Source organism: Colletotrichum siamense (genome assembly GCF_013390195.1).
Source record: "Colletotrichum siamense strain Cg363 chromosome Unknown KSG_Cg363_contig10, whole genome shotgun sequence".
NCBI lineage: Eukaryota > Fungi > Ascomycota > Sordariomycetes > Glomerellales > Glomerellaceae > Colletotrichum > Colletotrichum siamense.
In genome coordinates this window covers 2,706,407-2,721,897 of record NW_023501023.1, presented here as the reverse complement: position 1 = coordinate 2,721,897, position 15,491 = coordinate 2,706,407, and the positions used below count along the sequence as shown (strand labels likewise).

Here is a 15,491-nt window from a genome sequence, read left to right as displayed (position 1 = left end):
TATGCATAAGGCTTAATTGTTGACAAAAGGGGAAGATCATTGCCAGATCGGCTACATCGCGTCTTCTTCAGCGGCGTATGGCAGTGCCATCTTTCGATCAAGCCATTACTTTTCCTGTTGTTCAGTTTAAGACACAATCTCCCCCTTTCGACTCTTTCGACTGAGGCAGTGGATATCCAAGAGTCCTTTTCAAATTGGAGACCTTTTGTCGAATCCATGGTGGTTAGGCACCACAGTCGCTTTGACGATGGCGTCGCTTAGCGGCCCTCTCCTAGACCAACAACAAACGCCACGCTTCCGATGTAACCGCTAACTGTATCATTAGAGGCGCCATGTCTCGTAGCAGATGGCGCTAACAGAGCCCGTCTATCCGCCAGCCGCGGCGAAGAGAACCGGCGATACTCCCTTGAGTTCCTGGATGACGGGTTAAGAGCCCGCAGCTATGACAGTGGACCGCCCGATTTGAGCCTAGAGGAGGCAACTGAACGACAAGGCTCGGACCTCTTCATCACAGCTAGTGCATCCCAATATCCGCATTGACCTTGGAATCGCTCCATTGGATGAAGGGGGTGGCTCTCTCTAATACCCTCTCTCTCGCAATCCATGCCGCTGGCTTGGGAGAGGGAACTTTGATCCTTGATTGTTTGTGTCTTCTCACCTCCAGTCATTCGTTCGCACGGTCGGGATTACTTCGCTCGCAGTTGACGGTCTTTTCGGTTTGCAATTGTTTCGCTGCATGACGGTGTTCCAAGCGGGCGTTCCATCGAAACCTTTTGGAACAGAAAACAACAGCAACAAAAATCTCGATACACACACGACAATCACACGGCAGCACCAGGATATAATGAACGATGGTCGGTGAGGGCATCCACGGGAGATGGCATGAGGTCTCGCACAAACTCTATCGTCGAGGCCTCATCGGGGATCTTCTCAACGCTCCTGGTAACATAATCAGTCAGGTGTTGTCACCGCCGGCGGCGACAACACAGGAAAGTTTGAAGGCAGAGGGGACTCCAGCTGCGGCAGCAACAACACAAGCTGCAGCCGCGCAGCCAACAACGCAAGCAGCAGTAGCAGCACCTGCAACGACACAACAGCCTGCGGCGGCGGCTCCCGTATCATCAACAAAACAAGAACAACAACAGCAGCAGCCTGTGACAACACCAGCTGCCCAAGCTCCGGCGACAACAAAGGCAGCAGCAGCAGCTCAACCTCAACAATCGTCTCCAGCGGCTGCTGCACCCAGTCCTTCAACAAGTAGTAGTGCTGCAGCTGCAGCGGCTGGTGGCGGAACAACATCCGTTGCCAACGCAGCGGCAGCGGCAGCAGCTCCCACAACCCCCGGTGTTACTGCGTCCTCCCATGTCGCAGCATCCTCTTCGATATCCCCGACTACAAGAGTCTCTGGTCTCAGCGGTGCAGATGCAACGAGCTCTGGAGGGCCGGCTTCGAGTCAGACACCAATCTCACCAAATCTCGATACCCAATCCAGTGGTGGAACTCCCAGTCAGACTCCTTTGGTAGCGACAGGTGTCGTATGTAAGTGATAACGTCAACTACACAACCCCATCCCTCTAAATGCTAATCTCATTCACAGTGGGTATCGTTGTCTTGATGGGAATTTCCCTGCTGCTTTACTGGTGCTACCGTCGAAGAAGAAGGGCAAACGAACATCACCACGCCGCTCTGCCTCCCGAAAGCCCCTCCAACGAATACGGCCCCGAACCTCGATATCGAGATACCATCGATACAAGCGTCGTCCCGATGACTGAAGTCATGACCGATAGTCGCGCAGTCAGCGGCATTGACCAACTGACAGTCGAGCATCCCAAACCTCAAAGATCATCCGCAGCTCCACCCCAACTTACACTGCAAGGCCTATCCTCAGTGTCCGAACGAACCAACCCCTACTCGGGAACGCCATTCACTTACGCTCAAGCTCAACAATATGCACAATCCCATGGGTTCTCATTCCCAGCTCCACCGCCAATTCCAGAACCTTCCCCTATTCGTATCTTCAGATGGCCAACCCGGTCATCTCGCTCCGGCTCCTCCGCCCCAAGTGTCTGGTCTGCTTGGCGAACATCGAAGACTCCTTCACATGCACAGTCTCGTGCACAGTCTAGAGCATCTCGCAGCACTATGTCTTCTATGCTCTGGCACGGAAGGAGAGATGTCATCGCCAGGAGGACAATGAACCAAACTCCTGTGTCAACAAAGAACGGCTTCCTAGCCGCCAGTACACCAGACAGCCCGATGCCAGAGGGTCTACACACGCCGATCCTGGACTGGCTAAACTGGATACGTGGAAACCAATCCGAAAATGGCGACCCGGAGTTCAACCACAGAAAAAGTATCGCCAGTTCCGAGAGCTCTCTTTCAGAAGTAGGAAGCATTGCCAGCAGCGGTGTCTTCTCTCCCACACTCCTTTCATGGCCTCCGCCGGCCGAAGGCGCGCCACCCATGATCGACTCAGATGCCTTGGAGGCTCTGCGATATTTACCCATGCCTCTTCAGTTGAAAAGAGAGAGCAGTAACGGCGAAACCTTTGTAGAGCCGTCTGGCAGCCGTGTACAAAGCTTCCAATAACTGTAAAATCATGTAATTAATGACATCTTTTTAGACACAGCTCTTAGGTACGAGCTGTTCGTCGTTGCATTGCTCAGGTGTCATGGCAAAGTCAGTATTTATAACTCAACAAATACCAAATTTGATTATTGATGAGACATAACGAATTAACATGATCATTGTCTCTGCACACCATTGAAACGTTTTGATGGCTTGGTCTCCATTATTTGTCATGAATCAGGAGACCTTCCCTCAATAATCACCTCTTGTCCAGGCACTGCTTTATTCTTCCCAGGGTAGAAACAGGCATAGAATGCACAGCCAGCCAAAAATCCCACAATCCCCAGGGAAGCGTACATCCAAACCAAGTAAGGGTCTTGAGAAACGGGAGCGAGAGCGATGCAAATAGCCGCAGCGACACCAATTGTCAGCCAAAAAAGGGCGGATACAACCGATCGAAGACTAGGGAAATTTGAGCGTTAGATTTTATCTTGGCGTCATCGAACCACTGAGCCAACTCAGGGGCACTCACTTTTTCGGTGCGTGGGTGAATGCTAGCTCCAGCCCAGTAACGATGATGAACGCCTCTGAAAACGCCACCAAGATGTACGCCGGTGCCTGAATCCAGACGTGAATGCTTTTTGGGGGTGAATTGTATATGTAGTGCTGCAATACACTAGCATAAACCATTGAGATAGATGCGAAAAGGAATCCGACGAAAATTCGAGTTACCGGATCGAAGTTGATGCGATACTTCCGGAAGAGGGGATACACAACGACTATGGAGTTCTCGGGTTAGATCATTTCCTAAAGCGTCTAGCGTAGATGGCTGCTTACTGTCAAGAAATGGAATGAAGATGCACAGGGCGATGGGGTCCAGATTCTGCAGTAAATCGTTCGGTGTGCCATGTAGAGCCATCTCGCCTGCCTGGGAAATCAGATTGTTCCAAATCTGGATCCAACAGATGAAGTAAAGGGGGAAGAACAAGAACATCTAGACATGAAAACGTCAGCTTCACATCATTGTAAATAATCGAGATCTTCCTACCTTGCAACTGTTCAGTCCCCTCATCACGTCCATGACGTATTCGTCAGTATACTTGGCTTCTCTTGCAATCGCATACTTGCTTTCGTGACCAGAATCTCTGAGCGCCGAGGGGGTGGCATTCTCAAAGCCCTTCTCTTTGATAGCAATGCTGGTTACTCGGAAAGCATCCACAATCGCAGATCCTTCGGGTGGAACCTTCACATATTTCTTCTGGCCAGAGATGAAGACGGCTGCGGATATGAGAATTGCACTGGGCAGGTTAGACACCAAGCCAGGTTAAAAGGTTGGGCAACTCACATCAGTGGAATCAGGTACGCCAACCAGAAAGAGTGATGAGCCTCGACGTTGACAGTGATCAGAGGTGACAGAGCGCCAATGTTGACAACCCAGTAGAACCTGAATAGTCATTAGCTAGTATCCGCGATGTTGTTTCACTACCTATGCATCATCTTACCACATGAACAAGCGTTGTACAGTCAGCTCAGGATCCACAAGAACCTCTTCGCCAGACTTCAGAGTCTTCACGACAGGATGGGAGTTCTGGTATTGTTCGGCGCACATGGGCGTGACGTTCGCTTTGATCCCACCTGTACCAAGACCGATGGTGATCATTGCGGCGATGAGGCCACCAAAACCCGCCCCGCTGGTGATCGCTTGCGGTGTAGAAGTTGCAACGAGAACGATGAGACCGATGGTGTAGACAGAGCAAGCAGCAAGGATTGCCTTGAACTTTCCAAGATACTGGTCTGATAAAGGTTTGTCAGCACAGCGCTATGTGGAAGGTTTTTAACCAACTTACCTGCTATAACGGCGCCGATGACTGTCGATGCATATGCCCAGAATTTGAAGAAGTTGCCCAACGCAGTGGCCACAGCTTGGCCTCGCCCGAGAGCTCCCGGAAGATCAGAACTTGGATCATAGGGGTTGCTATGATGGAACTAGTTAGCAATTTGAAGTAACTCTAGTCGAAGTTACACAGCATTAGAGTTGAGACCGCGTAAGTTCTCTGCGTACTAGGCGACTTCATTCAGCGTGACAGTAGTAGAGATAACAATAACAACAACAACGGCGGCGACGACAACGGTACCTCAATACGGAGTACATGTGAACCCAAAGGCAAACTAGGTAGTCGCTCTAGCATATGGAACAGAGGTAATCTCTTAGAACTTACTTGATGTAATTCTGAATCGGCCCGCTCAGACCAAAGTAAGTGAAGCGCTCTCCGAGCTTTTTTCCTGACTGTTAAAATCGAGCTTCAACTGAATTGAACGAGTCTCATGATGGACATACCTCAACAACCAAGATCAGAAGTGCGACGGTTGGGAGTTTGTCTGGAACTCTCCTAAGGCCCGCCCATTGCTCCGCAGCCAACTTGATCGGGGCATCTGGATGTACCTGGGCCTCTTCTGCGCCGGCGATGTTGTCTTTGGTGTCGCCCATCGTCACTCTAGCACGATCAAGAAGTTTTCATGTGCCGAAAATCGAACGATGCCCTTCGGAAGCTAAATGCTGGAACATCTCATAGTCATATAGATGACGAACAAAATGCTTGGCTCCGGCCTTTGTTCAAATCACTGATCCTCTGACTCGACCCGGCGCAGCGGGTAAAGCGGGGTCCCCCGGACAGGCGCGTGAACGTCTGATACGGGAGATAACGCTGGGGATTTTGCGCAACTCTCATAGGCGGCGTCCACTGGCCTATCACTAAGATAGCGGTTGAGAACGCCACCAATCAGATCTAACACCGTCATCTTTTGGTGGTTCATCCGCACTTGGCCCACCAAGATCGGCCATTTGAACGCCGCCAATCAGACACAATGCCGGCCGCCGAATTCGATGCGTTGGTCATGGAAACGTCCGGCCCGGCGATTGCGGCTTAGATGATGAGACTAACTGCGGAATGAAATGAGACCTTTGGCTCGATATCGCAGTTTGATCGAATTCAACTACATGCACACACATCGAAGATGACGGTTTCAAAAACAGCCTGCGAACAGCTGGAAGCTGAGGCATACCCCGGACGACTTGCTATTTCGGCGCAAGACTACCCAGGTATAGATCCAGAGTGGGTTCGGCTTTGGAATGATCATGGCGGCTCCATGGTGAGAGCCGATGAAGTCAGTATTGAAGAGTATCGGAAAAGCCCGGGGAAATACAGCTTCACTTATCCGACATGTGCTGGTTAGCCAAGTTAGAAGCCAGATTTTGTCTCAGAATGCGTATTAACAACAGTGTAGGACCTGAAGTATTCCATGTTGAAGATCGTAAGATCCCTGTTACCAGGCCTTTTGGCAAGATCACCGTTCGTATCTACTCGCCTGAAGGCCCTGGTCCGTTTCCCGTGCATCTCAACTTTCACGGAGGTAAGCGAGCACCTCGTTTGAAATCCGAGCAAATATGAGGACCAGTAGTTGACGTTACAGGCGGTTGGGTTCTTGGTGGGCTACAGAGCGAGACTGCATGGTGCCGACACATGTGTAACAAAGCAAACATAAAAATCATCGATGTCGACTACCGTATGGGACCTGAACACAAATTTCCGACCGCGATTCACGATTGCTGGGATGCTGTCAAATGGGTAAGACTTTGCCCATCAATAAGAACATCCAAGCTCGTGGCTAACATCTCCATCCTCCAGACTATCAGCAACGGTGAAGCTCTCAACATCGACCCGACCAGCGTCTCGTTTGGTGGGCTGTCGGCCGGTGGTCAAATGTCTGCTGTTCTTGCCCATTTTGCAAGAGATGAAAACATTCCAATCAAGTTGCATCTCATGATTGTTCCAGCGACCGACATGCGGTATTGCAGCCGCAAGATCAAAGGGCTCAATGAAATTAACTGTCCATATGAAAGTGCTCGACAGTTTCACAATCTCCATTGGGGACCACTGGGGAGAGAACAATGGTTCTTGAAATATTGGCTTGGAGACGATGATGGTAGGATGAAAGCCAGCCCTGAAACAAAACCATTTATTAACACATTGAGCTAGATGAACAAGAAAGATGTTTGAATGAATGGATCTTAACGCCCGTCTTGGCGCCAAACTTCAACGATCTACCGCCAGCTCATATCGTAACAGCCGAGTTCGATCTTGAGCGGGATGAGGGGGAGCACTACGGGAGGCTACTCACAGATGGCGGCAATCAAGTTTCGATGAAGAGGTATGAAGGTGTGCCTCACGCTTTTGCACACTACAATCATCCAGAAAGAGGTCTTGGCAAAAGTTTTGAGTTCATCACGGACACCGCGTCTTTGCTTAGATCGACGCACTACGGGGGCTAAATAAGAAGAGTTGTGCCATCCCGGCAAAAGAAATACTCACGTTGTCTACCTCATTCATCTTTCTCTTGATCGCCAGAAAGAGTCAAACGCAATATTACATACTATAATTCCTGTTGTAGCAGCTGCCATCGTCGTCGCTTCTGTTATCGTCGTCATCTCTGCTGTCGTCGTTGTCGTGGTCTCTACTATTCTCACCATCCGCCACGAATGTTCTGACTAAATCAAAAGGAGTTTCGGGACAGAACATGATTGCGCAACAGCTTGGAACCAATGGCGTGAGCTGAACGTCAAGCAGCGACATATGGAGGGGAAGCAACCGGCACTCATTTCCATCCTCGTCAATGTGGTCGGGCGACGAGGATGAGTCGTGATTCACAGCGGAATACAGGTATATGCCTAGCTGTGTGGCTGTCGAACATGAAGACACATTCGGAACCAAATAATCCTGCATGTCTTAGCTTGTGTGGACCTCAATGTTCTACGGCATGCAATGTTTTTCAATTATCCGTTCGATATCCTTCAAGCCATCATACCACCTTATTTGGCAAGATCATCACTAGTAAGACTAAGATGGAGGGCACCAAAGATGATCATGAGGGGTTGCTGCAACAAGACTCCACAATTCACCTGCAGAGCGCATGACTAGTATCGGAAAGTTGACTTCAATTGGATTTTGAACATCTCGGGTCGTACCGTAGACATCGCGGATCTTACTATATAGGTCGGATGTTAGGGGCGAGGGGAGTGGGGATCAATTACTTGAGACTGTCCTGATCAATTGGTACCCACGCCATTTAAAAGCCACCGTCTAATGGTTTCTACTCCACCACCTTCAGAACTTGGAATACACATCAGTTTGTCTTGTCCATGAGCCTTGCAATGTCAAGGGTTACCAGGGACGTTCAGACGCACTGGGTTCGCCCATGTCAGCCTCAAGGCAGTTCAGGAGATCAAGTATGGCCTATTTCGGACTTCGATTACATTCAGCCTGCAATCAACATTCCCCTTGTTGCAATATACGCCCTTCCTTCTGATGCAAACGGACCATCAGTCATTAAGGATTTGAGAGTAGGCCTTGCTGAAACACTCGGCCAATACAGACAATTCGGTGGCAGATTGCAGATCAACGACGAGACAGGCCAGCACACCATCAAGACTACCGACCATGACGTCGTGGAACTGAGTGTCCAATATCACGATGGGCCGGATGATGATTATGTACCATCCTACGCCGCCCTCGAGAAAGACGCATTTCCACCTATGTTGTTAGACAGCAAAAAGCTTTTGCCAAGAATCATGACCGAGAAGCAGAACCTCACCCAGCACGGAGACTTTCATGAGGACGACGCCCCCGTCACAATGTTTATGGTTACCTTTATTCGAGGCGGCTTGGTCATTGGCGTTGGCCTGCATCACTTAGCCACCGACGTTTCAGGACTTGACGGCTTTCTCGAGTCCTGGGCAGCAAACACGAAAAGGTTGGTCGCTGGCTTACCTCTGGCTCCCTTTGACCACTCTATCATGGACCGCGCACTTCTCACGCACTCTGGCCCTGCGCCAGATGTGAAACGGTGGACGGAACTGGACCAAAGGTTGAAGACCGTCAAACTGCTTGATACGGCTCCTCAGCCTCCTCCTCCCGAATTCAAAATGCCCGCCACTTCGGAAGTTCTTTTTCATTTCCCAAGGTCCAAGATTAATCAACTTAAAGCCAATGCATCTCGGACAGACCCAAACACTTGGATATCGTCTTACGATGCCATCATGGCGCTCTGCTGGCGATGTGTCTCCCGCGCTCGTCAGTCTTCAGTCACTGGAGACACAACCACTACACTGATGTTCGCTATCAACGGGCGCGGTCGTCTCAAACCGCCGCTTTCGAAGCATTACGTTGGCAACGTCGCCACGCTGAGCTGGTCGGAGCTAACCTTCGATGAGGTTGTGGCACCCGGTGCCTTTCCTCGCCTGTCGGCATTGGTGCGTGCAGCAAACGTCGAGGTCGACGGCGATGTTTACAAATCAGTCGTGGAGTGGGTTGCCGGTGTCCCTGACAAGCGACGTGTCGCGTTTAACATGAACGCCTTCTTGGGTCCGGACGTGGTGGGCAGTAGTTGGCAGGGCTTGTCGGCTCATCAGACGTGGGACTTCGGGTTCGGGACGTCAAAAGCGATTCGCTGGCCTAAGCCTGATCTCGATGGATTTGTGTTTTACTACCCTTCCAGAAATACGGGTGACCCGGACGAGGGTGTTGAGATGGTGGTGTGTTTGGAAGACAGCGCGATGCAGAAGTTGCTCGAGGACCCGGAGTGGCTGAACTATGCGGTGGCCAAAGGACCGAGGAGTTGTTTTGATCTAGATGTGGCTGGAGCCTGAGCGTGTCTTGCTCGCAGGTGTGGGACCCTTATTGGACTTCACTCTGGTCGGTGTCGCAGCAGATCAAACAATCAATCCGACTCCAAGTTTACATTCATGTTTTAACTCCCGCAGGGGCTGAGATTAATTTGCTTCTTGGATTGTTTGGCCTAATCGTCTAGGTAAGCTATCGTTCGACCGCGTAACATGAAACTTTTAGGTGAAGTCCGTGTAATTTGGCCAATCACTCCGCTATGCCGATTTGGCCCAGTGGTATCGGGGCGGCGGCGTTCAGGGTATGGGATGGCGTTGGACGCCGTCGAGGCAGTCGATGATTTTCTTGAGCAAGTAGTACATGGTAGCATTACGGCTACGCTATAAGGAGACAAACAAAACAGGACTCAGTTTAGGGTCGTTCTGACTCCGCAGCTTTGAATGCATCCGCAACATGAGGTTTCAGTTGAAGAACATTTTCAATACCCCGCCAGAAAAGTGCATCTATCCTCAGAAGCCCGAGTCGTAGAAATGGGAATGAAACCACTTTGAGTCTTAATAGCTTTCGGGTGGACTCTAAATCAGCAATCCAGCCTGATGCTTCTTCAAAGTCAGCGGACGTAACGGCCATCGTCATCAACGTGAAGCAAACCGAGGAGAACATGAATTGGTTCCAAGGAGCCCAGAAGCCGCCGGCCGTATCGGGGCTTAAACTCCGGATGATTGCAGACATTCCGACGATGCATGTTTTCATATCTTCTCTTATCGCTCGCAAAGATCGCGACGGATCATGCGAGTGGTACTCCGTTGCCGTAGTCTCTGCCAGCCATGGCCTGAGCTTAGCTCGGCCGATGATCAGTTGCACATAAAGCTGACCAAGGCCATTTTCAGTGAAAGAGGTTGAGTTGTCATCGCTGGAGATGTTGCGCAACTCGTGGAGTAGTGGCTGTGCTATGTCAAGGGTTCTCTCGTGATCCCCAGATAAGATCCCGACACTTCGCGTAGAGCTTGGGCATGTCAGCTGTGAAACCCATTGCCAAATATTTGACACTTACTAAAGCTTCGACAACGTTAATGCAAGCGTTCGTGTGATAGCTGAGAAGTTCATCAGGTGGTTTTGTGCAGGGGCGTCGAGGCTAGAATCAGAAAAGTCATCGTAACCCAAGGTCGTGACAAGCCAATCGTCCTCGTGAATCATCGGTGGCCGACCAAGGCTGCAAGCTAACCACTTATCAGTCGCATAGACGATGAAAGATAGCCTACGACGATGTGATATTTGCCATGATGCCATGGACCATCTTGAAGGGTCAAGATGAAGACCCAAAGTAGTAGCACAAGATGCCAGCCTTCCCAGTAGGTCCCACCTGGAAGCTGCATCCGCGACCATTGGATCAGACGATGGCCGGAGGACTAGCAACAGTAGCGCTTGCACGATGGCGAGCGTTGGTGAGTGCATTTCGTACGCCAGGCTCTTCTCAATAATCTGAGAGAGTTCGGCATATGGAGGCCTGTCGTAAGCTACATCGACACTGAGCTTGTCGTCGTGGACAGCGAAAGGTAGTGAGATGGCATATGTCGCGGCCACGAGACACAAAGGCTCTGATTCGGGGTCTAAGGGGTGGGATGCTGAGAATATTGGCCATTTCGGATAGATGAACTGGTAGAATAGCCGAACTAGGCGTCGTCCAACATCCAAAGGCATAACCTTGTGTAACTCCTCTCTCAGAGAGTCCTCCTGGCCTTTGCTGAGGCCAGCCTCCTCTCGCCTTCTAGAGAACAGAGACTGTTGTGAGATTAAGAACTGACAAGGAATTGGGCTTTCCTGTACTGAATGGATGGCCAGTTCTTTGAATCCATACATGCCCATATCGTTGAATCGGTAGTGGCGGACCAGGAGAGGGTCCATGTCGCTGCTGAGACCCATGAACTGCGGATTTGCACCTGCGGGATAGCCAGTATTCGGCACAGACGCCATGCTCATGTTGAGTGATTCTGTCTCAAGAGCAGAGACGGCCGGCGAGTCAGGCGGCCGCGGACTACGGAACATGGCCTCAAATTCGGATTGCGTGGTGTCGAAGTTGAACGCTTCGCCAAAGTGCATGGGCCCAGCCTCGGGAAACTGCCCATCAGTGAAGCCACCGAGGACCTGACTTGGGCTTGGTGCGACTGTTTGTCTTCGACTTGGTGCGTCAACACTGGCGTCTACCTGGTCCGCGTGTGGCCCGTCGGCTGGCACAATTCTCTTTCGGGGCGCTGCAGCCTCGATGAAGGTGCACTCACGGCCATGCAAGACACAGAGACGACACGGTGGCGCCTGGTCGATACGACATGCCGTTTTTCGTGCCCGACAGAAATCACATGGCCGCTGGCGTTTGCTCATGTAACGACGCGGTTGGGTGATGTTGTTGGACATCGTAGACGCGTTGGTACGTGATAACGCATAGGAAACTGAGCCAGGCCGGTGTCAAATGAAATTTTGTATGTGTTGACATGTCAATCTCATCAAGGCGTAGAGTCTAGGTGATATTGGCTCGATTTCGAGGCGCTATCCATATCAACTCATTGATGTCGGAGAAGACTTGAATCCGACTTTTTTCGCCGGCCGCGATAGAATTCCTGGGGCACACTGTCCGGCAGCTCCAGATGGCACCAGCTGGTACTCACCAACCCCTTTTTGGCCTTCACGATACAACTATGTGCTCTTCGACTTGACAATACATTGACCAGATTTGGGAAATGTGGCAAAATAATTCATGAAGCTCATTGACTCAGGCGTTGTTTCCTCCGACAAAACAGCTTCACGACACTCCCTGAAAAAACCAGCCGCAGCCAGTCGTATCTCCATGTACGCCACGTGAATGCCGATACAGATGCGAGATCCAGACCCAAACGGCGAGACGACGGCTTTGGCGTCGCTGGACATGTTTGACTCTGCGAACCATCTCTCCGGATTGAATCTAGACACATAATGTTAGCATTGGAATATCGGTCGAAGATATAGCCAAGTCACCTACTCCAACGCGTTCGGGAACAAGCCCTCCTTTCTATGCATTGTGTAGCTTTGGGCGCTGACGGTTGTCTTCTCGGGGATCATGTATCCTTCCAAGTTCAAGCCGCCAGAGGGTGCTCTCCTTGGGAAAGCGCCCTGCGCCGCAGCGAAAAGACGATTCGTCTCGCTGATCGTAGCATTCAGCAAAGGCAATGTCTCCACGTCCGCATCTGTAAAGTTGTCTGGCAAAGTTGATACTTCCGCCTCAATTTCCGCTTGAAGTTTCGGACGGGACAAGACGGCATATATGAGATAAGACAGGGTCACAGCTGTTGTGTCGGTTGCAGCGACCGTAAAGTTTCCGGCCTCGTTCTTGATGTCGAACTCGGTCAGGATCTCTCCCTTTTCGGCGCCAGCCAAAATAGTACCAAATATGTTTCGCTCCCCCATCTGCGTTCGCTTTTTGCTGTTCTCTACGGCGCGGGTGGCGTAGTTGAGCACGTAATCCCATCCTCGGAACGCCGTTCGACACCACGGGTGCGGGATCAAACGACCCACAGTCTTGATCAGTGGCAGTTCTGCCGTCAAGCCAGAACTCTGAATGTAGATTGCCACTGACCGAATGAACTCATTTTTCTGACGAAGGTCAGTTCAATATATCAGCCGCGACATGCCCAAACCATCATCTGGATGGACAACGTCTCACCTGTCCCTTTCCGAGCATGTCCCAAGACTCGCCGAACATCAATTCCCCCGAAATATCTGATGTCATGAACGTCCACCATTTGAGCACATCGGCCTTCCCATTCTCCTTCAGATCATCCGCGATCCTGCGCACGGCCTTCTTTGCGATCGCTCTGATGGTGTCTTCCCATTGGACTCTGAGCTGAGACTTGCTGAAGGCCCTGGCGAACATCTTTCGACGTTGCGCATGCTCTGAATGATCTGTCATGGTAAACAAACCTGGGTAGGGGTGTCCGCCGAACTTCAGATACCACTCGTGCTTGGTACAGCGGGAACTGACAGAGTAGATCTTTCTGTGGCCATCGACGGATACGACTGAGACTTCGCCAGGGCTGAGTCGCACGATGTCGCCATACTTGCGATGTAGGTCGTCGACGTAGAAGATTCTTCTCCCCATGACAACATGGTACTTGAGGACATAGTGGGTGAAATGAGAGTACCAGGGTCCGGGTAAGTACTTCAACGGTGAGAGCAAGGAACGGAGAGCGATCTATACGAGCAACGTCAGCATTAGACAGACAATTGCCACGACTGGCAGAAGGTGTGATGACACTTACGCGAAGGGTTGATATTATGACAATGCCAGCCAAGAGCACAGCTATAGGTCTGCTGACGAGATCCATGTTGTTGTTCAGTAATTCAAGAAGCGGATGAGGATGACCACAGCGGCATTATTCAATTTAGAACAGTATTTGATATTTATAAGATATCAATGGAGCTCATGTAGAGACATAAAATCCATGTCACCATCGTGAGTTCCAACGCGAAGAGTCAAGCTCGGCGTCGGAAATCAAGAAAGTGCGAATACACCCAGGTCACTCAAACGCTGGCATTCCGGCTGCATTCCTCCAGGGATTGTACTGCTTATTTCTGCACATACCAGGCCTTGGGCCTTTGATCGTCAATTTCCCCCGAAGATCAAAGGCAGCGCCCTGTCGAAGCTACAATCTCGTAGCAGGTTGCGCCCGCATCCCGCTATTTCATCCCACCGGCTGTATCCAGGTTAGGCCAAATTCCACCAAGAACGTGAAACACAGCATATTGAATGCCCGTGTTCGTCCAATCAGTGGGCTATTGTGCATCCTCCTGTTGTCATAGATCAGCTTGTGGAACCAAAGCACAGTTGCTCCCGGCGGGATGCCATGGCGGACTCTGGGCTTAGTGTTGCGCCGGCATGTACTTACCGTTTCATTCGGACATTTTCTTTTTAGTGTCGCCGAACAGCCACTTTGAGGTTTCGATCTAATCTAATGTTCATGAATAGAAGTAGGGCTGGGTTGTGTGCATTTTTTGTTGTCGCTGAACGGCGGTTCAACCGAAGATGGGACGAAAACATCTCTTGGTCTGATGAATACTTTTGACTTTTCAGATAGATAGTGATCACAGAACTACAGTAGTCACTGACATAGAGACGGAGAAGACAGCGACAACGATAGCGACGACAGCGACGACAGCGACAACGAGAACAATGAGGACGATGATGATAGTGATAAAGTTAATGGGGATAAGCAAAATACGGATGATACATAAGGGTAATAACAAAAGAGGACATTGTATTTCATATGGCTTATGGGAAGTAGTTCGCTCTGTTAGCTGAAGTATCCGCCGAGATTGCTGGCACTATTAAAGATCCAATGCGGTAGCTCTTCATAATTGACCACTCGATGTACGTGGTATTGCATCGCATGATATCTTATTCGACGAGAAAAGTCACGATCTGAACGATCGGCGCTCCTTGCCAGTTATAATCGATACTTATGACTCTCACGTCCATGAATTAATTTTCAAAGGTTGCATCCTTCTCTGCTCACGACCTGTTAGCGATTTTGTCAAGTCAGAAAGTTTGATTGACGACAAGTCAAGCATCCGAACGAAAACATGCACCGTCTATAAGGGGCGCATAACAAGCGCGGCTTCGGTCCCTTCTGCCCCGAGATATTGGAAGTTGAGCATCTCCACCGCTGTTGATTACCCCGCGGAGACCTTCCCCACGAACAAGCCACCGTGCCTAGACCCAGAGCTACCCAGCTCAACATAAGATCCAGATACGTCAGTGGATTGTGGATTGAGACCCCGGGACGAGGAACAGAAAGGAATTAAGCAGACGACTCAGATCTTTCCAAGAGCAGCCGCGGTGTCGGGGCCGAGATGGATATTGGGTACTCCACCAAGGCACCTAAGAGACGAAAGGGCTTAAGGAGCAAGACTTTGGAAGTCCATCATTGTCCATGAAGAATGGGACGACTCGAGAAAAGGAGCAGCCGCTCTGCAAGCAGTCTGCGTCGATGATTCGACAGCTCAAGCCCGGCAGACTCCAGCATTACGGAGCGGAGCAGCAGGCCTCCCGATATGATTGGCAGGACACGCCGCAAAAGTTCCGTGGTCTGGGCCCGCAAACTTGCCGAGATAGCCGAGATAAGACCCGGAAAGCCCCCACAACCGGCGTTGTCCGCGCGGCACCTCAAAGATAAGCGCACTTTTGTACACCGCGAATGACTTTGCTGAAGCTGTTGG

General features: G+C 50.7%; 3 protein-coding genes across 3 annotated transcripts; 1 reads left to right on the top strand and 2 right to left on the bottom strand.

The window, feature by feature from the left end:
• Positions 1 to 821: 821 nt before the first annotated feature.
• On the bottom strand, positions 822 to 5,056 carry ptr2-1 (putative peptide transporter ptr2; the record flags this gene model as incomplete). Its single annotated transcript, XM_036646461.1, has 9 exons — positions 822 to 939; positions 3,101 to 3,347; positions 3,406 to 3,562; positions 3,617 to 3,866; positions 3,914 to 4,012; positions 4,071 to 4,362; positions 4,416 to 4,543; positions 4,788 to 4,855; positions 4,907 to 5,056. 9 exons carry the CDS (start codon positions 5,054 to 5,056, stop codon positions 822 to 824), a joined length of 1,509 nt encoding a protein of 502 aa, XP_036488024.1.
• Positions 5,057 to 7,777: 2,721 nt separating this feature from the next.
• On the top strand, positions 7,778 to 9,271 carry CGCS363_v014611 (Trichothecene 3-O-acetyltransferase TRI101; the record flags this gene model as incomplete). Its single annotated transcript, XM_036646460.1, has 1 exon — positions 7,778 to 9,271. The coding sequence occupies one exon, from the start codon at positions 7,778 to 7,780 to the stop codon at positions 9,269 to 9,271; it is 1,494 nt and encodes a 497-aa protein (XP_036488027.1).
• A 1,027-nt stretch (positions 9,272 to 10,298) lies between these two features.
• cypX-0 (Cytochrome P450 monooxygenase cypX) lies at positions 10,299 to 13,600 on the bottom strand (the record flags this gene model as incomplete). Its single annotated transcript, XM_036646459.1, has 5 exons — positions 10,299 to 11,410; positions 12,065 to 12,201; positions 12,259 to 12,869; positions 12,940 to 13,467; positions 13,535 to 13,600. 5 exons carry the CDS (start codon positions 13,598 to 13,600, stop codon positions 10,299 to 10,301), a joined length of 2,454 nt encoding a protein of 817 aa, XP_036488026.1.
• Between the last annotated feature and the right edge of the window lie 1,891 nt (positions 13,601 to 15,491).